This window comes from Melanostigma gelatinosum, assembly GCF_949748355.1.
Source record: "Melanostigma gelatinosum genome assembly, chromosome: 6".
NCBI lineage: Eukaryota > Metazoa > Chordata > Actinopteri > Perciformes > Zoarcidae > Melanostigma > Melanostigma gelatinosum.
This window is the reverse complement of record NC_136639.1, coordinates 17,337,282-17,358,742: the sequence shown is the minus strand read 5'-3', so window position 1 is coordinate 17,358,742 and position 21,461 is coordinate 17,337,282. Positions and strand designations below refer to the sequence as shown.

Here is a 21,461-nt window from a genome sequence, read left to right as displayed (position 1 = left end):
CTATGCCCATCAGAGCTGCTCAAGAAACCTCATTAGGCTTCCTGGCCACAGCATGGCACACGGTACGACACTTACCAGCCAATTGGAAGCCCGGGGGCCACACACTTCTCAACATCGGCAATCACAAGTAGTGACTAAGAATCACTGATCAGACCCAAGTTCAGCCACTCCAGTCTTAGGCAGCGATCCCATTGGACACCTCAAAACCAAGGTGAACTGCGATGCTCCCGACCCCCTGCAGCTGTGATCCGGGTCGCACTGACGAGTTTTATCAGTGACGGGAGTCTCGCTGTTGCGAGGCAACGTGTAATCAGCTGTGGGCCTGCAAGATACACACAGTGACTATCGACGGCATCTACATGCAGGCAATCGAAAACAGTTACAACAAACAAATGTAAAATGTAGCTGGAGCTCCAAACGCCCCATTAGCCGCGTACCATTAAGCTGTCTGTGATGGTTTCAAGTACCTCCAGTTTGTCAGCAAGAGCTACTTGGCTTTTCTCCTTTGTTTTGTTGTTGACTGTTAAGTTTTCCATCAATTGTTGTACATCATTGGCTAAATGTGAGCTCATGACCCCAGGTAGTTCAATTCTTCTTGTCCATTCAAGCGTGACTTCGGAGTTTAGTTGTTTTAAAGGGGACAATGATGACTGGGTGCTCCAAAAGTCAATAAAAGTCACCAGAGGACACGGTGGACTCATTTGCATTCTGATTATACAGTATTCGACACACCGGTCCTGCTCTCCCCAGGTGCTTTAGCAGAGAACGGGGCGGCACTGTGTGTATGAAGTGCTTTGAATCTAAATTATTTGGACCAGACAGGTACAGAAAATAGTTTGTGCGCACCAACATCAACACATCCGGTTCTTATGATAGCAAAGCTGTGGGGAGGTCTTAAATATCACAGAGGCATCAAGTTAGCAGCAATGTTTAATCTGCCCCTAAAGATCTTACAGTGACCTCCACCAGATTCACACCTCTTTAAACACGTGGGAGTGCATGTGATGGTTTATGTGCTGCGTATATGGTTATAATATTTGCAGCATTCCCCCCAGGCGACTGCTGTAAATATGTTTGTTTTCTTTCCGAATTTCTTTGTAGTGAAATAGGCAAGAGATGACTCAGTCCCAGACATTGTTATACATTCAGCCTTCAGCCACATTGCTGTGCAGCGGAGATGCCCTGTCTGAGGTATTGTAAGTCTAAATATTTATCGAGTTACAGACGCGCACAACCCTGTTTGATACTCGTGGGTTGCAGCAGGTTACTGTGTTTGACTGCAGTTGTTCAATATAACATCAGCCTAATGTTCGATCATTTTGCAGCCGTGCAGTGTCAGGAAGATTGGGAGCTTTGTGAGCCCATTAGTTGTGCATTACATTAGTGTCCTGCCTCTCAGTGTGTGCCTCCAGCAGGAACGTCCAGGATGTGACATCCAGCCAGCTGGTTGGCAGTTTGCTGCAGTGTGGGCTGGATTGACAACTGGAGTGACGTAAGCTCAACTTTGGTCCGCGCCGTCTTTTTTTCATTAGCACAGCTGAAAAATAGGGAAAAAAAACGTCCCTTCCTCCCCCTCTTTCTCTCTATATGGTCTCCAGACCACAGCAGCGTACCATCAATCCAACAGCTGCCAGTGTCCATTCAGCCCTTCCTGCTGCTGCCGTTCTTAAGCACCGAGTTACATAACGAAGAAAGAGGGAAGAAAGGACCAATGGGGGGGCAGAGTGTTGCACAAGGTGAGAGATGAGAGTAGAAGGGAGGTCAAAGTGCGAGTGAGACAGGGAAAGGACAGAAGACGGAGACAGACGGGGAAGGGGAGCCGACGATGTTCAAATACCCACACAGTTAAAAGCGGTTTCCTATTCATATTTACTGAAAAGAAGAAAAAAAGAAGCTAGATTTAGAGGACTTGGCACACATCGGCAAATACCTGTCAAATGTACACAAACACGTATGTAAATGTAACTAAGAGACAATGTTACTTACAAAGTAGTTGACCATTACTACAATAAGCAAACAATATGCAATGCTCTTTTGTCTCAGCCTTGTTTTTTCTGTCCTTTCCTGCACTTCCTGCCCAGTCCAGTAATTCACAGCTTTAATTCTGACCCCTAGCTTTATTTACTTGTTTTGTCCTGTCCTCTCCTGTTCTTACTTTGGGGAAATGACTATCCTGATCGGTAGCAGATTTACTGCTCCTGTATTTCCTGAATTTGAATGTGCTCCCCTGTACCATATCGTATATCAGTTGAATTTCACTTCATAAGTGAGACGGCAGTCAGAAAATTGGGAGAGCCGTACAGGGAAATAGTGGGGAGAGGCAGGGAGTAGAAGAGACATGAAGATGGAAGACTGCAACAAAGTCAAGATGGAGAGAGGGAGGATGCTGCTCCCGGCTGTGCAAAATACTCACTTCCTATGGGGGTTGTGTATTGATGAAAACCTCCCATTTCAAAGTAAAAGTTTGCTTTGTCCTTGAGACACCAGACTCAGGCTGCAGTTTCACCCTTTGTTTGATTGTTGCAGGTGTTTCCTGCAAAGTGCCTTCAGCTGATGTGGGAGACTGCTGTGCAAAACGTGTCTCTGAATATTCAATGATACTTCCTGGGCAGGAGCTAAGGAAATGATAGTTTCTCCAAATGAGCTTGATGTACAGGCTGCTGCCTCTTCACTGAAAAAGATTTGTTTTAGTCTGGCTCCTGGGTTTTTGCACCTTGCAAACTACACCTTTCTGTCACGCTGGGCATACACATATGAATGACTGTCTGGTAAGATAAAGGTAGAGTGGGTGGTTTGGGCTCACCATCTGTGTGGCTGTACTGCACTGTTATATCCGCTCTGAACACCCCGCCGTTTCACGCTCTAAAGAACCGCAGCATTACTTTGTTCACAGAGTATGTGGGTGTCAAAGAAGATAAAGAATTCACATTTATAAACTTTTACCTCCCTAATTTGACTGTGAAGAAACGTTTGGGCCTGTCTTACACCTTGCTGCAGTTTGTTCCATTCGCTATAATTAGTTAGGTTTAGTTTGTTTGAGGGGAGGAAGAATCAGGAAATAAATCCTCCACCAGCTCTCGTCTGCCAGTATAGAAACGACATTGACAGGCAACAGCAATCGTTGTACAGGGATGTTTTAGGCTTTTAAGGAGCTCTTTTATGCAAACTCGGCCATAACCACATGGCTGTGTTCTTCACTGCCCAATAAAAACTAAGTTTGCAGGAGAGGCCCCCTTAAATCTCCCCGATTTACCCAGGTCATTATGTGTGTGTGTGTGTGTGTGTGTGTGTGTGTGTGTGTGTGTGTGTGTGTGTTTAGGACTGTGTGTGTGTGTGTGTGAGACTCGAGAGCGTTTGCACACACACACACACACAGGCCGTTCTGTGACTGGAGAAGAGGCAGCCTGCTTGCCGCAGAGCGTGTACTTGAGAAAGGACACCTGAGTTTGTAAATCAGACCTGCTCTCTTTCTTTCTGCGCCTTGCTGTCTGTTCGAATGCGTTTTATTTTATCTTTGTTTTTAATCAGAATAAGTTTCAAAGTTAGGAACAATTATGTCTTCCAATTACAGAAGCAATTCCTAAACTCCTGGCTGTGTCCTATCCCACCTCAGACATGCAAACCTTGACTTGAGAAATCCTAACTTTAACTGTAAATTAGATTCTTCAGTCGGCACTCGTCCTGTCATGTCTGTATCTATATTTAGAATGTACCAGCGGGCTACTCGAGGTGGACGAGCAATTATATCAACAGCTTTCACTTGTCATCATGGACAAAAAGAAGGTGGGCGTTCAATTTAAGCCGGAGGCACTAATCGTGTCACCTGTTTATTCATTTATTATTTTCATCGTCTTGGCAGTCCACTCCGGTGCAGTGAAGAAGTGCCAAAAACTGCAGCTCATCCAAAAGCGAGTCAATCCCCATAAACCTCCAAAAATGGTTTCGGTCTTTATAGCTAATATCCCTGTTCATGACAACCGGGACGGGGGCTGAGTTCTATTAAAATTTACCGTTTAAATTATATTACGGCTTTAAGTCAGGCATAGTTATGGGCGTGGCTGCTTTGAGTGACACGTGGGTGCAGTCGCAGTTCGCTTGCTGCTAGCTTTCTGCTGTGCTGCGTCACCCGGGCCCGCCTCAGCTCCACCGACGATCCACCTCTTTGCCCATTTTTGGATTCGGCGCCAGTTAGGCGAGACATGTGTTGCAGTTATTTTGAATTTAGGACTTGGTGTATGCCATCCTAATTTATGGTTCCTAATTCGGACTTTCCCTTCATTAGGATGGTTCCGTGATAGCTAAACTCCGATCATAAGTGCAGTTATCAAACTGTCATAGGATTTTAGACCGAGGAAGTGTTCGTAATGGGGCCCGTGGTCTCTGGATGAGACAATGTTCAGGGAAGCGTCTTGGTGCTGCTCTTCATCAAAGGTGGAAAACCCAAACCAACAGAAAACACTTCTGATCCGGCATAAATCTCACCATTGTGCCACTTATTGTGCACACGAATGTTCACTTCACCACACTTCCCATGAAGTTCAGTTTATAGCCACTTCCCCATGCTTTTAAGTTGAAAGCATCCTGCAGAAAGGAAACAGTCCCTAACAAAGGCAAAGGCGTCTATGAGCGAGGGGGACGCAGCGATGGTAAAAAGCAACCTATTCTATTATGACCTAATTCTTGAAATCTCAGATTGTTATATTATATTGCGGTATCGTTGAGAGACTAGAATCCCGGCTCTTTGGTTAACTTGTGTTTACAACGGGCCTCCCACAGGACTCCTGCAGCATCTGTCAAAGTGGAGGCTCAACAGTGCTTCTTGTTTCCGTTTTTTATGGAAGATTACAACCGTTGCTTTTGAGATTACACACTGCCCCATGTTTGCCGGAGGCATTGTTGCGTCTCTGAGTCGAGTCGTGTACAAGCGGTTATTCAAAAATAAAAGTCCTCTGCTACTTTTATTGGGTAGAGGGGGGGCGGGGTTCCCCCGTGTGTGCCCCCCCCCTGCCCCGGAACCTACGCCTATGCTTGATTCATTTGATGAATTGTTTAAGTTTTTTCGTTCCTCCATCCAAACTTGGATCAGCAGTGACCCTTTGATACAGAGCATATGCTTCTACAACCAACTCTCTGGACTGTGCCTGGTAATTATTTCTTTCAAAGTTGTCTGCCAATTTGAATCTTACTGTTCTCGCATTACCTTCTGTTTTCTCCAATGTCTGAGGGTGGAAAAACACCACAGAAGAGCTTTAGCCCGAATTAAGCCGTCCCACATAAACCTACACCACCACGGTGGATATTCAACACCGTGGCAATACCCTTATGTTTTTTCACAGCGCCCCTATGTTGGAAATTTGGCTGGAATGGAAATTCTCACTCCTCTTAATTAGATCAAGCAATCTGCAAGAAGTCTTGTAGTGTTTATGCACCCATTAGTGCCCATTAGAAAGCAGAGCCGCACTCCCCGAGCTCTTTAAGCTGCATAGACAACGACATACTGTTTGATGTTTTGGCGGAGCGCTGTGGTGGTTCTTTTTTATTTGTGGACATGAAAGGACTTAGAGACCGAGGCTTTTAAAGTGCAGATTGTTTGGCTGTAATTCAGGTTTTTTGAAAGCCATACCAACAGTGAAATGAGCATGGCAGGAACTTGTTCTGTGTACTGTATGTGGGGGAACACAAGCATCAGAGACACGCAGCATGGGCCGATTTTAATCAACAAATGTAGCAGTCTTTTGTTGTCATCATATGAACTGGCCTACACATAGTGTATGCCATTAGAGATAAAAGAAAAGAAAATAATATAAGAAATATACCAACTACAAGACGTTTCCTCTACTGCATCTTTAAAGTAAGACAATACAGATATTTGTTTCTATTTCCTAATCATGATTATTGATATCAAGTACAGAAAGGTTCAAATCAAGGTTTACCCTGTTTACTTGTTGTCTTATTCTGCTGCTCTTGGGACGTTGTTTACTTATCATATTTACCCCCAACCTGTGCTCAATACTGCCTCAGACTAAATTAGAGCCCAGCACAGTCACAGCTAAATCGTCATAGAATCCTTTCATACTTTGAAATGCAAAAAACAAAAGCTAGAAATAGCACCTCGCAGTAAGATATTAAAAGTCTGGCGGTGTTCAGGGGCTGGAAACTTTCACAAGCCATTGCACCAACATAATCCTCAAACCACATGATATAATTAGTGTGACACTCTGCGTGAGACATACTACATTTTTCAACATAATCCGTCTGTCCAATTACTCATTGAAGGTGTGTATTTCTTGTACTTAAATTAAAGCCTTAATTTGTCCTTTTAAATCCAGCGCATAGAAAGCACTGAGCCACGTCATCAGTACGACACAATTCATGATGCTCAGTGTGTACTACAAAACACATAAAGGTGTTGTAAAGTGCAACACATACTAGCAGTGTTGCATCATAGTTGGACGTGTCCACGTACACAAGTTGAGAATGAAGGATCAGCAATAAATCAAATAACTCCTCATTTCAGTGTTTTGTTTTATCTGTAAGGGCTTGTGACACAATCACACATCCCAGCTAACAGTTCTGTGTCCAATGAGCATCATTTGCAATACACAAAGTGTACACTTCTTCTACCTTTCACACCAAATTTCTGTTGACAGACTTGACACAGTAATCACATTTAAAAACTAACATAATAACCATTTACATGCACAGAAACGTGATCACATTCAAACCCATGAAAGCACTTGGGCGTCTAAATATATGTACACAGACATGCATATTGACACCCATGTTGCATGCAGTATGTGCAGACATACAATTACACCGATACATGCTCATACATAAGCGTAGTACATACAAAACACACACACACACACACAGCCATCGTGTCGGCAAACTTCAACTCCGCTTACTCTCCCATGAGCTTCAGTGCCGGATGAGATTGTGCTACTTTATTGAACATTGCACACTTGGTCCCGTTGTGATATTGGGTTTGGGTGCGTGTGTGTGTGTGTGTGTGTGTGTGTGTGTGTGTGGGTGAGAGAGAGAGAGAGAGAGCGAGAGAGAAGGGCGACAGTGTTGAGATATGTTGCATAAGGGGGTGCAGTGGAGTGTGAAAGAGAACAGGTGGCTCCTGTTTCTGCCATCCAGCTTTATGTGGCATCTTCCCCATCATGTGTGTGTGCTTGCATACGTGTGTGTGTGTGTGTGCGTGTCTGTGCTTGTGTGTTTGAGGGAGCGAGTGAGATCCCACTGCTTTGTGCGTGGGGCTTTATGCGTACCTTGAGGGCACATCTCAATACATGCGTATGTGACGTTGTCCTGTTTCTGTGTGTGTTTGTTTCTGCATGTGTGTGTCTGTTCTTTAGTGAGCAGGGTTCCGGTTGGTTTAGAAACAATTAGAACAAGCTGCAGGAGCCCAGAGAGATCGTTCCCCAAATGTCAACCAAATTAACAATCTACAGTGAACACTCAACAGGGCTCTCTCTCATGCCGTCTGTCTCTCCGTTTGTCTCTTTCTCTCTCTCCCACACACACACACACACACTCTCTCTCTCTCTCTCTCTTCCTCTAGTTCAGTCCACATCACACAGACAGAAAGCAGAGTAAATGGTCCAGTCTCTCTAACATGTGTTTTCCCCTGTTTCTGTCTCTCTTCTTCTCTCTCAGACCAGTCATCCAGGCCGGTGGTCAGGACTAGGCAGCAGCAGCAGCCTGGCTTCAAGGGAGCGAAGGGCAGTGCGGGGAGTGGGGGCAGCACTCGGAGGGGACCTCTGTAACCAGTACCTCCCCCACTACTATCCTCCTCTGCATGGCCGCCCGCCCGTCTCTGAACGACACACTGCCAGGGAGGAGCGCCACTGCCAGGGCATCTTGGCACACTCCACAGCCCGTAACCCTGCTCCCACTCTAGCTCCAGTCTCCTCCAACTTGTCCTGTGCCACTTCTGCAGCGTCAGCCCAAGCCTCACTTACTACTCCAGCCCCGCTTCAAGTTTCACACCTGGGCCATGGTCCAAATCAATGCCCCGGCTCCGGTTCAGCGGCTGCTAAACACCACGCAATTCCGTCTCTGTCCTCCAGGCAGCCGGAGGGGGTGTCCTCCTCTTCTGAGTCCTTGACTCCGGGAGGAGGAGGGGGAGTGAGTCTGTCAGGTGGGGCAAGGAGAGGAGGAGGGGAGCACCACCCCCCTAGCCATATCCCCCGTGCAGTCGGGGCCAGCGCCTCGTCGAGCCTCCACAGTCTTGGAAGCAGAGGGAGCCCCTCCCCAAGCATCTCATCGCCCATCCCAGCCTCCCCTCCACCGCCTACTCCTTCCCCAGCGTCCTCCTCCTCCTCCTCCTCTTCCTCCACGTTTACGGGTCGCTTAGGGCAACCACCTCGAGGCCCTCTGTCTCTGCATAGCTACAGTCGTAAAAATGTCTTCCTCCAACATTCCCTACAGACTTCCGAACTGCAAGCGCTGACGCAGAGAGACAGTTGAGGGCACACAAACATTTACGCCATCCATATTGACTTGAGCGACAAAATGTGTGACTTTCTAGAAATAACTGCTGCTCTTTCGGTACAAGTTGCTTGTGTTCCGCTGTCCTGACCTTTTGCTGACATTTCCTTCTTCGTTTTGCTCATTTTAACACACTCATATGCCAGGTTACACACACACACACACACACACACACACACACACACACACACACACATATCTGGCTTTGAGTTTGCACCCGTCTATCAGAACTCCCACGGTGTGTCATGCTGACAATTTAGATGTGCTTACGCCCACAGACCCACAAAGTGCACAGAGGACTCACAGCCTCATGTCCATGCACACATTCACAGATCTAGTCACACACACTTAGACGCACACATTCACAGATCTAGTCACACACACTTAGACGCACACATTCACAGATCTAGTCACACACACTTAGACGCACACATTCACAGATCTAGTCACACACACTGAGATGTCTTCTGTGATATAGCTGCCTCACAATCTGCACAAATAAGAGTTTGCTAACGCAGAGGTGAGGTTTGTATTTGCGTTGTTTTTTTTTGTTATCCATTTATTTGATCATCTTTAAACGTTCAAACATGTGCTGCTTGACGAACGATGGAAATGACCATCATTTGACTCACATTGCCAAATCCTACATCAGATCAACTCCTCGTTCCTTGATGTCCACCGACAGAAGTCCAGAGGAAAAGACAAATGTTGAGATGGACGTCCATGAACCTTTCACTGCATGCTTTTTAGGAATTCAGGAGAATACAGGTGAGCATTTTTGTACTGCAACAGAATAGAGATCCGGGTGACTTTAAAAGTCTTTTAATAACTTTTCAGTATCAACCCTCATCTCAGTGTTTCATAAAGCGGATTCTGAAGCCAAAACCTCTAAGACACGAGCTTTGTTGAGTGTTTTTGAGTCTACATGGAGAAGACATTACAAGAACTTTTAGCTTAGAAATACAATAATCAATGTGTACCTGCGATGTTAGATTAGTACAGTACAGACATGAAGAGTTTCATTCTAAAATAAGATGTCTACCAGTTCAATAATTCAACATTTATGATGACAAAATGACACTAAAGCTTTACTGAATGAACCCTTAGCTAACTTTATCAAAACACGTCAGAAAACAGAACAAGTTTTAGGATTTGGCACAACCTGCATTCTGTATTTTTTTTTTTCAAAATGAGCATTGAAGTATCAGGTGTTGGAATGCACCTCTTCACATCTTCTTTAGGGCTGGGTATTGATCGGGTGGACCTACTGTGTGCTTTGCTAAATGACAAAATCAAAATCCAATTTTTGGATTCAAAAGGAAAATCAATCATTGAGTCCGATCTTGTCCAAGTGACACAATACTGCACGGAATTAGAAAACATGTTTTACCGAACTTTTCCATTTGAGTTTTTCGATGATACCCAGTCCTTTTACGATCGCCTTCTTTTATCTTCCTGATCTCAGATGTGTTGGGCATCTTTTAAAAAAGGCATCCAACGTGATGGCACTTGGTACTGTGAGAGATTTACATATATCATCACTGCCATGACCTGGATTTGATCAGTTTGAAAACACATCTTTTAAAAATCTGTGAGCAACTTGACTGCATGACAGCCTCTTCAATCTGCCACTGTTGAATATATTTGCTCTGTTGGACCATCAAACAGGATTTCAGGTAAACACATATTACAATGTCGGCCGGGAGGTGGTAGCCTGCGCTGCTGCTAAGCACAGGCCAGGAGTTCACCTCTCCCGGCATCGACAGAGAATGTTAGATTTGGGGGAAGTTGTTGACCTTGTCTGCCTCTAGACGGCACCCGGCTGTTGGGAGGTTGTACAGATTGTGTTTGTTGTAATGTACACCTCATGATGCAAGGACCTGGTAGAGGTGAGGAAAGGCCTGAAGGAATACAGCTCAGCTCCCACTGGCGGAAACTACAGGTTTACCTCTGTTCTGCTTCACTTGCACATTATTGCCTCTCTTTCTCTCCCCATTCTTTTTCACTTGCTGTCCTTATTTCTTGCTTGACTATGTTTTCTTCCATCCATCCACTCCTTACTCCCCCTTAATCTCTCCCTATACATTCCCCCCCTCTATCCCCCAGCATCCCTCTCCACTGGATGCAAACTAAGTAGCTCCTTTTGTCAGTTATCTTCCTTCCCCCACTATCATGTCCCGGGACCCTGCTTAGCGTACTTACCCAGAGCTTGTATTTGTCACACAGTGTATCTATAACAGACTCTACTGCAGTGGCTCTCAGTCCTGAGCATTGGCGGCCTGATTTTCATTCCAGCTGTCTAATCAGGGAATCATTTTACACCTGGTGAATGCAATTAAGCTACCTGGTAGTGCAGACGGCCAGCAGTAATCTGGCTCCGGGGGACTGAGAAGCACAGCTGCAATGTGAGCCAAGCATTCCCCCGAAACAATGCGGCGTCACCGGCTGACCTGTTAAGAAGTGCTATCTGCGTCCCTCGTCAACGCATGCATCATAATGGCACTAAGTGAAATGTCATAAGGGAGGATTTGGCTGTGTTTGCACTGCCCTCTCGGATATCTATCCATCCCCCCCCCCCCCCCCGCTGGGCTTGTTGTTTGTGTTCAAACTGAGAAACCACAAAGGTGGGTTGCTGATTATGAGACATATCAAGAAAGGAAAAAGCCACATCTGAGATGGCAGTTCAAATGTGGAAACTGAGCTCTTAGAGAAGCATCTTCCCCCCGTGTAATCGGAAGAATGAACTAATGTTGAATTTCGCTGCTGGGAAACGAGGGTCTGCAATCATGAAGTCACACACCTCAATTCTTCATTCTACTTCGCAACATGCCGTGCATTTCAGAGACTTTCATTTGTTGTGAAGTTATTTATTGTTTTTGCCTTATTTATTGCCATATAATCTGTTTCCTAAAAGCTTCTTGGCACTAACGAAGAATTACAGTGGTCATGAAATGACCACTATAATAATCATGATGTTTTTATTCTAACTTTAATGAATCACAGAGATTACACTGTCCTAGCGTTTTAATATGCTTCCTGTAATTATGTTTTTTCTTTCTTTACAAATGAATGTGATATTGAAATTAAGCTGTATATAGATTACTTAACTGTTGATCACAAACGTTTCGTGCTCATGTAAATGACATTTAAAGAATATGGGTTCCCTTACGTTGTTTGTCAGCCGTAACGGATTAAAACACAACAATAAAGTTTGTTTCATTGACGAATGATCAATGCAGTCAGAGGTCTGAGCTATTACCAAAGTTGTTCAGGCTATTGTAACGCATCTGAAACAAAATCTGACAAACGTAATGAACTCCATGTTAGAGTTAGACCCGATGCTCGTTTTGACTCACTCATAGGTGAAATCCAGCCTTTGCACTGAGACTATTTCTGCTTGAGAGATTACTTTGAAAGACATGACTTTGCAAACTTTTGCCTAACAGTTTCAGAACAGTGGACGGTTGATCTATTAAAGCCGGGTTTTTTCTGTTTAGGATGAAGTCTGTGTCTAGGTATATAAAGCTGTTGGGTAGACTCACACTGTGAGCCCCGGACCAGTGTGCCCATATATTCATTCGGGATAATCCGCCCATACGTGGAGGAAAATAGAAAGTCCTTCTTCAGAGAGTCCGTTCTCAACTTTCCATGGTCCTTCTAAACAGGTTTGAAATAGTTTGATGGGCTTATCTATGGTCAAAAGAACCTTGCAGTGTGTGTTTATCCAACCTATTCCTCTTCACTTTCACCAACAACATTTTTATTTTTGTCACGCTCACAGTTGTTGTTCACATGAAATTTCAGAGGATTTTTGTCCACTGTTGTCTCCTTATTGTTAATATTTAATACAAATAAAATGTATGAAAACATTCGCTCCAGATTATTATTTGATTATTGTTTTTTTCAATCACCAATGTCAGACTTTTCATTATACAATGTCTGTAATATGACTGGGACGCATTTAAAGCAATAACAATGAATGATGGATTCTGTCGCCACAAAAAGAAAAGAGCAGTAACAATAAAGCAGTGGATCTATGGGAGCGAGCCTGGTTCCGTCTGCCAGGCTCGGAAGGTAGATTTCACTGTACAAATCTCTGAAGAAAAGAATGAAGAAAATCAAAGATTGAAAGCAGAATTTACAACAAAGCAATGACAAAATAATCTTCAGGGCCATCACTCTAAAAGACGAACTGAGGAAAACCTTTGCAGCTGTAACATTTGAGCGGACTTTAACCCCTGAGGACCTGTGCACGCTTCTACTTTCTGGACTCACTCAATTAGCGTTGGTGAGGTTATGACTGGCTGACTATAGCGCACACATACACAAACAAACTCACTGGATTAGAAGACAGCAGCTTTGGAAATAACTTGCTGTGTGATGTATATGAAGGACGGCCAGTGAACACACATCTGATTATCAGAGCTTTGAAGTCCAAAGAGATCAAGATACACACAGTACGTGTGTTTATGCTGCTGACCAAGGATCGGCAGTCGGCTGTAGAATTAGCATTTTGTCCAAAAGCTCTAGTGCTAAAATGAATGAATTATATATTACTATTAGTATTAATGATAACTGTTTACGTAATTAACAAGTATGACACAGGTGCCATTTTTAACTTGTCAAATCTTAGGATTTTCTGCTTTTTGCTATTTAATATCATTGATAATTCAATATTTTGGGGGTTATGGATTGATGGTAAAACAACACCGTAACACGCCTAAGAAGACGAGGAAGTAGGACTCGTGCACGTCCGTCTAGTTCCTGCAGTTGTGACTCTAGTAGGAGTATCTGTCTGCAGCCTTCAACGTTGAGTGTTTAATCCCACCCATTGTAATTTGATTCAATGTCAAATTGGTACGTGTTTAATGGCTGTGACGTCACACAGACACGTCTGTCAGCACGGAACATGTATAAATCAGATGTTTAGTCACAACATACAGACCGATTCAGACACAGATCATTCATCAATAACGTCATTGGTGTCTCCATTTCATTTGATCCCAGTGAGGCACCATCCACAAGGCCAGAGGCGTGGACCATAAACACCCACAGTGGGTTAATTACACCTGTGACGTGCGTCTCATGATACGTCATGATGTCTGCTGAGATTGGTTGAAACATGTGCAGATTTGTGGTGGTTGCTTGTTCTTTGCTCTTAAATTGTGCTGTATTATGAACGATGAGCTTTAATAGGTCACTTACTCATGACCTATGAGTCGACTAATTTACGAAGAGGAGGTAACCCTATAAAACAATACAAATGTCCTTGTGTGTGTGTGTGACAGGACTTTGAATTTTAAAATATTGATATGTTTCAAATTTCCTTTCAGACGACCTGCCTTCCCCCCCCCCCCCCCCCCCCCATGCCACACCACTGCTGTGGCTTGAAGAATATCAGGTGATTTAACTGAAGTCTCAAGTCCTCCATTAGCCTCATTTAGCATACACTCGTACCTTGTTAGCTTACATTTCAATCCACATTTTATTGTGAGTACAACATAAGAACATGGTGGTGTGAGCGAGCTCCAAATGTCTGGAAACTCAACTGTTTTTTGGAGCCGTATTATACATCTCAGGTACTGAAGGCGGATAGTAGTAGCAGAAGCCTGGCCGTATGTAAAGTTAACCACCCAACTCTTGTACCTTTCTTGTTACAACTTGACTACTAGACAGATCAATAACAGTTTTTGAAGCGCTGCCAGACCAATCCGTCAGTCTGTCGCTTCGAGCAGTTTGCTTAGTGTGCTGTGAAAGCCATGCTTCCCTCATGTCTGCAAGCCTGCAGTGAAGGAGCTGGGGGGTGTTTTTAATGTGTGTGTGTGTGTGTGTGTGTGTGTGTATGTGTGTGTGTGTGTGTGTGTGTGTGTGTGTGTGTGTGTGTGTCTCAAACTGCTCTCAATTACTTGCCATCTGAGTCTACTTCACTATTCTGGCTTAACTTTGGCTTTTAACCATCTTTGTCACTGTGACACACCTGATCATTGATGCCGTGTGTGTGTGTGTGTGTGTGTGTGTGTGTGTGTGTGTGTGTGTGTGTGTGTGTGTGTGTGTGTGTGTCACAGTCATCTCCCTCTGTCACTGCCATTTGTCAAAATCATTGTGGATGTGTTGGATCCATTTAGCTTCGTCCCCCATCTGTCTCTCACCTGCTCTGCTGCTTTTTCTCCCTCTATATCTGTGTCTCTGTCATAGCGTGCCCCCCCCCCCCCCCCCCCAGCAAAGTTGGCAGCAAAGTTGGACCCTGCTGCCAGTCACTTTAGAAACGCAGCCACAACCTTCTCTCTTGCCTCTAGTTGCTGAATTTGCATGCACATAAACACTCCCTGCCAGCCTGAGCCTCCTTATAATCGGGCTCATTTATTGTCTGTCTGGTTTGCTGCTCTAAAATAAGAGCATGGCGAAAAGTCATTTAGACTATTTAAACCTTTCTAAAAACCTTCCCTTCATAGGAACCTATACAGAGAAGCATTTCATTGGTTGAATGTGTAACATGACAGTCAGTGAGACAATGTGGAGCAGACCTAGCATGTTGTGACACTGATGAGCAACAGCAGTGAGGTTGAGAATGCAGGTGAGCTACAGAGGAGGTGGCAAACTGCAGAGGATTTAGACTGCTGATACCTCTTTTAGATCAAAGCAAGGATTTCCCAAAAATCAGTGTTTGCCCTCGGTGTGAATAGCTTAGCATGCTGTATCCAACCTGCCTTTTCAGGGTTTGTCCTGCATAGAGAATCATGAGGCGACCGCCTCCGTCAAATGACGTCCCGCTTCCAGCCTTAATGGAAATCAGTTTTTTTTCAAACAAGCATTGCACTTGGTAGATTTCCTTCGTTTGCATCAGCAATACCGGCATCACGCCAATGTGGTGGTGCTGTATCGTAGTCGGCATGAGAAAAACCGGGAAAAGCACTGTCAGAACTATCATTTGCCTGGGGGAAAAAGTCTGTCACTGACTCACTGTCTGAGTGAAATGTATCAGATATTGTGCTTTCAGAATGAATGAGGGCCACAGTGTTCCCGCTGGTAATGTCTGTGAACCACAGAAATAAAATATATAGATATCAAAGAAAACAAAACATTCCACGTAATTGCGTCCTGCCCTGCCTGACACCCTCTGCTGCTATTATTATTATTATAAGTCACATTTCCATCACTATTACTGCTTGCATTGTCATTCTATTCAATCCACTGTTGCTGTTATTATTAGAAACCATTTTTCGATTCTTATTCCTGCTATCAGTGCTAATACCGCTATTACTACTCTCATTTTATGTATCATTTCTGTCATATGGATTTACTATATGTTGTGATTTTATTGTGTCGTTCATTCCGTACACATGACATCTATTGTACTTCCTGTTCCTTTTTTCTCTGTTGAAGGGTTTTTTTTGGGACATTTTCTTCAATTGTTGCAACGGCTCAAAAACAGAGGATGTCGTGTTGTACAGATTAGAAAGCCCTCTGAGTCAAATTTGTGACATATGATATTTGGCTGTACAAATAAAGTTAATAAAATTGAATTGAATTATATGGAACATTGAAAGCCAATGAGGTCATTATTAGCCTCCTATTCCCTGCCATTCGATGTTTTAATACAGTTTTGTATCATTAGCTGGTGATGAATACCGCTCTATGCGCCTCCACACGTTTGTCTGACCGCCATCTTGTACTGCAACTATACAACGCCAGTGTGTCTGTTCACACCAGTGAAATGTGAGGAAATAAAGTCATTTTCTTATATTGAATACATTATTTTTCCATTTAAATCGAAAACAAAAGTTCAGATATCTGGAGGACAGGATATTAGTTGTTTACCATACATGTGAGAACATGACAAACAGGCCTACTGATAAGAGCAAATAGTTTACACGAGGAAGAAATCATCTCAATTTACAAATTTGAAAAAGGACGGGCTATCTTTTTAAATCGACCGTTTGTGTCAATATTATTTTGCCAGTAGATTCAAATTGTTTTACAAGATATTTAGTATATTAGTATTTGTGGTCACATTCTCAGTCTCAAACATAGCCTAACCATGTCATGTGATCGTCAGTACACTTTAGGTACAAATAGTACTGGAACATGACTGCAGATGAACATTTAATATGCAGGGATTCACATTATAGACGCTATCGCTGACTATCCCTTTTGACAATTTAGCACATTAACCAAACAGGGTCCAGGAAGGTCCAGATTTTGTGTTTTCAGTGTTCAGACATTGCAGTTTGCGTTGGAGTTTTCTGTGGACGTTACCGCTTTGCCTCGCTGCCATTTTTGTCCATCGGGCTTTTGGTTTGAGAACGCTGTCTCCTTCCCATCAGTCACTGACGGGAAGGAGACAGCCCATTTGCAAGCTCTTTGCCAGGTTTTCTTTCCTCTGTTGCAAGATGTGAATAAGAAGCGAGTGATCATTTTGCCCTGATCATGCCTGTTGTAGAATGAGTGATGACTGCAGTCATCATGAGTAATGAATAATGTTGGCTGTTTTACACATCAAGACCATCAATCTTGCAAGACAGATAGAAGTGTGCTTCACTGAGCAGATCTCACTGATGGGCAAGAAAGAAGAACGAACGCTATTGAAACATAAAGTAATTATTGGAACTGTGTCCTGTGTTGGGAAGTCATTCTTCAGATTACTCTAATGACACTTTGATGTATTTCAAAATTAAAGCCCTTCAAAATGTCATTAATGAGCTAACTTCAAATCACATTCATGAGACAATTTGTCTAATTTCAGGTGGTTATTACCCCGTCATCCTCTTCCCAAGGCCCACTAACCCTAACCCAAGTCTCTAGGACCTTCCTATCACCCGAAACCTAACCCTAACACGTATCCTGTGCTTGGCCACGCCCCCAGCCCAAGGCAATGGGAGTCTATGACAGCTATACCAAAGGAACAAGCTACAGCCACCAAACTTTAAACAAAGGTGCTATGGAGTGCTAGGAATACACACACACAATTCCAGGAGTCTAGCACACACTTTTAGAAAGTTTGTGCTGGACTCCTCATTCATGAGCTCACTTCAAATCACATTCATGAGACAATTTGTCAAATTTCAGATTAGATTTTAGATGAAATGGTGCATAGTTACAAAATCATTTCACAACAGGTTAATAGCAGACCACCTCAAGGTGTCAGGTGTCACTCGGGACTGATACCCATCAAACCGCAATGACCGCTTTAGTGGAGTTATTAGTTCACTGACAAGGTCACGATCCCTCATTGGCTTCCCACCATTGAACACTGCCAGCTTTTGTTCATTCACACAACCAAGCTGGAGGTACAGCTGCTGGAAACTGAACATGGTGTGTGAACGAGATCTTTTTTAGATTTTCGGTAAGATATTAATGAGCACTTACAGACTTTTGGTGTTACAACTACACAAAAAATACTCATGTAAGGTTTGTAGGTACACAGACATTCACAAAAGGACAGTGCTGGAGGCTTCATGCCTTCTATAGCAGACTCACCAGCAGTGTAGCGTGTGCGTGTGCGTGTGTGTGTGCGTGTGTGTTTTACCAGAGATTTTCCTGATATGGGTCAACGTCGTTACACAGAGTGGCCGTTTGGCTCTCCACTGCTCTGCTGTCTTCCCACATACAGAGGAACAGATGACCAATTTTGGATGACTTTAAAAAAAAAAAGGTTGGTTTTTTTTGTATTTTGAAATCGGCAGTTGGCATCGTTTTTATGTGAACGTACTCTGCGGTGCTCATGTTGCCCACACAGTCTTTCTGCTCTTTGGTACTGGACTACCATGTGTACAACACAAGACACATTTAGCCGGCCTTTCACAGGAAGCAGATGGCAGGGTATTATGTTGACAATACTGTGATACCACTGATGACTCTTCCAGGCGGCCCACTCTGCATCTCTGCTCTTTTCCTCCTCTCACCGAGACTCGAAATATTAATCAAAATGTGCCATTTTGGCTTGGAAGAAAGAAGAAATATGCACACTGAAACGTGTAATTTCGCCACCATTCTCTTTTCATTTCTTCCTCTCGCCCTCTTTTCCCTTCAGCCCCCTTGACTTATCTCTTGCTCCTGTAGTCGGTATAATGTGAACCCAACAGACCTCACTTTTACTGCAGTTATTGTGCTATTTCCACCTGCAGGGGCTTTCTGTAAACAACGGGTTTAGACTGAAGATGAAATTGGTTCGTTGATTTAAGAAGATAACCCCAGTGCAACTCAAAACAACAGCACTCTTCCTTTCTTTATTCTCCCCCACCCACAAAGTTTTGAAGAATTTTCAAAACTTCAGAGTAAAAGTCCACCTTTCAGTACATTTTCATATCAGACATACAGTAATCATTCACGACAGCAACCCTTCTGTCCTCTGTCTGTTATCTTTTGAAATAACAAGGCTCTTGATTATTTGAATCAAGAGGTGAGAGCCTGCATACATAAATATAACATACAAATATGTGGATGTTATGGATTAGGGCATCAAGCAACTGTAAGCCTATAAATGGTCCGACCCACTCTATTGGAAATTTCCAATTGAATTAATCAAATTGTAAATAATTCATTTTATTCGACTCAATAACCATTACATGTGAGAGATTTTTATTTCCCAAATGCAATACAGGGGAATTGTACAGCAGACCGCATGTGCTTTCAGGATTTTCAATATTTTTTATATGAGCATTAATTATTATTGCTCAGTAAGAGTCTGTTGAGATTGTTACACCATATGTGGAAGGCAGCGTCCACTCGTCACATAACAAAGAAAACATTCTTTAGGACACTGTAGATACCTATGATATGCAGTATACTACCAAAATGACAGGTACTGATGTCTCTCCATGTTTTTTTCAAGGTTTATTCGATAATTGTACATGGTATTTTGTGAGTTTTGATTTGCTGCTGAGTCACAGTTGAGAACATCACTCTTCTTCACTTGTGTTACTTTTAGTTTAACAAGAAAAATAAACATGTGTGAGTGTTTGTTGCTGCCTGGCAATTACCATTGCAGGTTTTAATTCTATGTGCTTATGATTTCTGTGTAAAAGTTGGTTGATTGTAAAGATAAGAAATAAAGAAGATATACATTTTGTTGATATTACAGCTGTAAAGTCTAAATTCCACCTCAGTTTGTTGGAGAAAGTGGGTTTTATCTAGAAGATTTGATAACATTAGCCAATGTACCTCTGTCTCTGGATTTGTAAAACAATACAAAACCCTCCAGAAATGACTTTTGCTGGGTAATCGTTTCTGACCAAAAGACTTTCTGATCTTTTGAATCCAATATCCATGACCTGCAATTAACCTGTCCCTCCAAAATCTGGAACTGGAAGGGGCCCCCGAATTATACCGACCACATAAAACAGAAACAAAGGTAATTGAAGCAGACTCAGTGAGTGAGTGAGTGAGTGAGTGAGTGAGTGAGTGAGTGAGTGAGTGAGTGAGTGAGTGAGTGTGTGTGTGTGTGTGTGAGGTGCATGCAGTCTGTGTATGGTAGTCCGTGTGCTGTTTGCCTGTGTGTGTGTGTGTGTGTGTGTGTGTGTACGGGCCTGCATGGCGCTCTCCGGCTGCAGCAGCTGTGTCAAGGGACCACAGCAGTGACAGCAGGCTCATTTGCTGCATGATCACCGACGGGGTTATTGCAACCGAGAGGAAAGGCCGCCTACGTGTACACACTTTCACTTGCACTACACACACTGTTTCTTGTTTGAGCCAATTATGCAGGCCAGTAACCTGCCATATGGCTTCTGCTAGTTCAGAATCTGTATTTGTGTGTGTGTGTGTGTGTGTGTGTGTGTGTGTGTGTGTGTGTGTGTGTGTGTGTGTGTGTGTGTGTGTGTGTGTGTTTGAATTGTGTCATAACACAAAGTCAGATGAGCTTGAAGCCACAGAGCAGATGACAAGGAAAGAGGAATCTTCATCAGTACCAAGAGTCCAGTTGTTCAAGATGAATCAACAAAATGTTTTAGTAAGAAGTAGAAATATTAAGAATGGATATCAGAGTTTTTATCATTTATTTCTTTGGTATACATTTACATCTTTGGTTCCTGCACTCTTTCACTTATTCTTCAGGTTTTTGTAGATTCCACTTAAAAAAATTAAGTAAAAAATGAACTCATTTATATTTTTGGCGATTGAATGTTTATTTCCCATTGTAACCTTTACACGGTAGGGCTGGGAGGTATATCGACTTTAATGGTGTATTGATATGTTTTCAAATGAGATATAGAAAGAGACAATACTGTTCGATATTGTTTTTCATGGCGTTACACAACTTGTGTCTTCCTTAATCCTGTGCCAGTGTCTGCAGCTCTCCTGCTCCCTTTCTTTGGCTGGACCTCAGCAAAGCGGAGCCAGCCCTAAAAACTCAAAAGTGTGCCTGAGAGACTGTAACACCATTGGTCAACGTTACATAATCGTCCGTTGCTCTTTCAAAATAAATAGCTGCGGCAGAGTTGCTGCTGGTAATGTCGCCTGCGCGATCAATCAGCTCATGCACTTCCTCAATACATACGCAGATTTGTTTTCTTCTTTTCAGTAAAAAACATATTTTCCTGTAAAGGTCTTTCAAATGTGGTTGAATCTTGTAGTTGTAGGTGTTGACACAGTTTGATGCATATGTTATAAGAGTAACGTATGGGTGTGTGTGTGGTTAAATGTGATGGAGAGAGATGTGGATGCACTCAGAGCAGACCGGTGTTGGCTTATTGGAGCAGAGTTGAAATTAGCAGTAAATGTACAGTGTAAGTTTCAGATTGTATGTAAATAAACACTGCAGCTCCTCAAGGGCAACATGTGAGGCTCTGGGCATGTTCGTAATTGTCAAAGGATGCAACCAAGGCTAGGTCTGTGCTCCAAAGTAAAATGAATCGCACAATAACACCTTAGATGAGTAATCTAGAACAGATTGTTGAAAATAGCATGATTATTATTGTTGAATTTATTGAATTGAAGCACGAATTATCATCAATTATTTTGTCTCAAACGTA

At 43.2% G+C, this 21,461-nt stretch overlaps 1 protein-coding gene across 1 annotated transcript in view; it reads left to right on the top strand.

Moving 5' to 3' along the window:
• ccser1 (coiled-coil serine-rich protein 1) overlaps positions 1–12,316 on the top strand; it is a gene marked incomplete at its 5' end in the record, with an annotated part of 98,643 nt that extends 86,327 nt beyond the window's left edge. Inside the window, one exon of the mRNA XM_079269922.1 lies at positions 7,663–12,316. Coding sequence (XP_079126048.1) covers positions 7,663–8,475 — 813 coding nt within the window. The 3' untranslated portion in view covers positions 8,476–12,316. The remainder of the gene's footprint in view (positions 1–7,662) is intronic.
• Between the last annotated feature and the right edge of the window lie 9,145 nt (positions 12,317–21,461).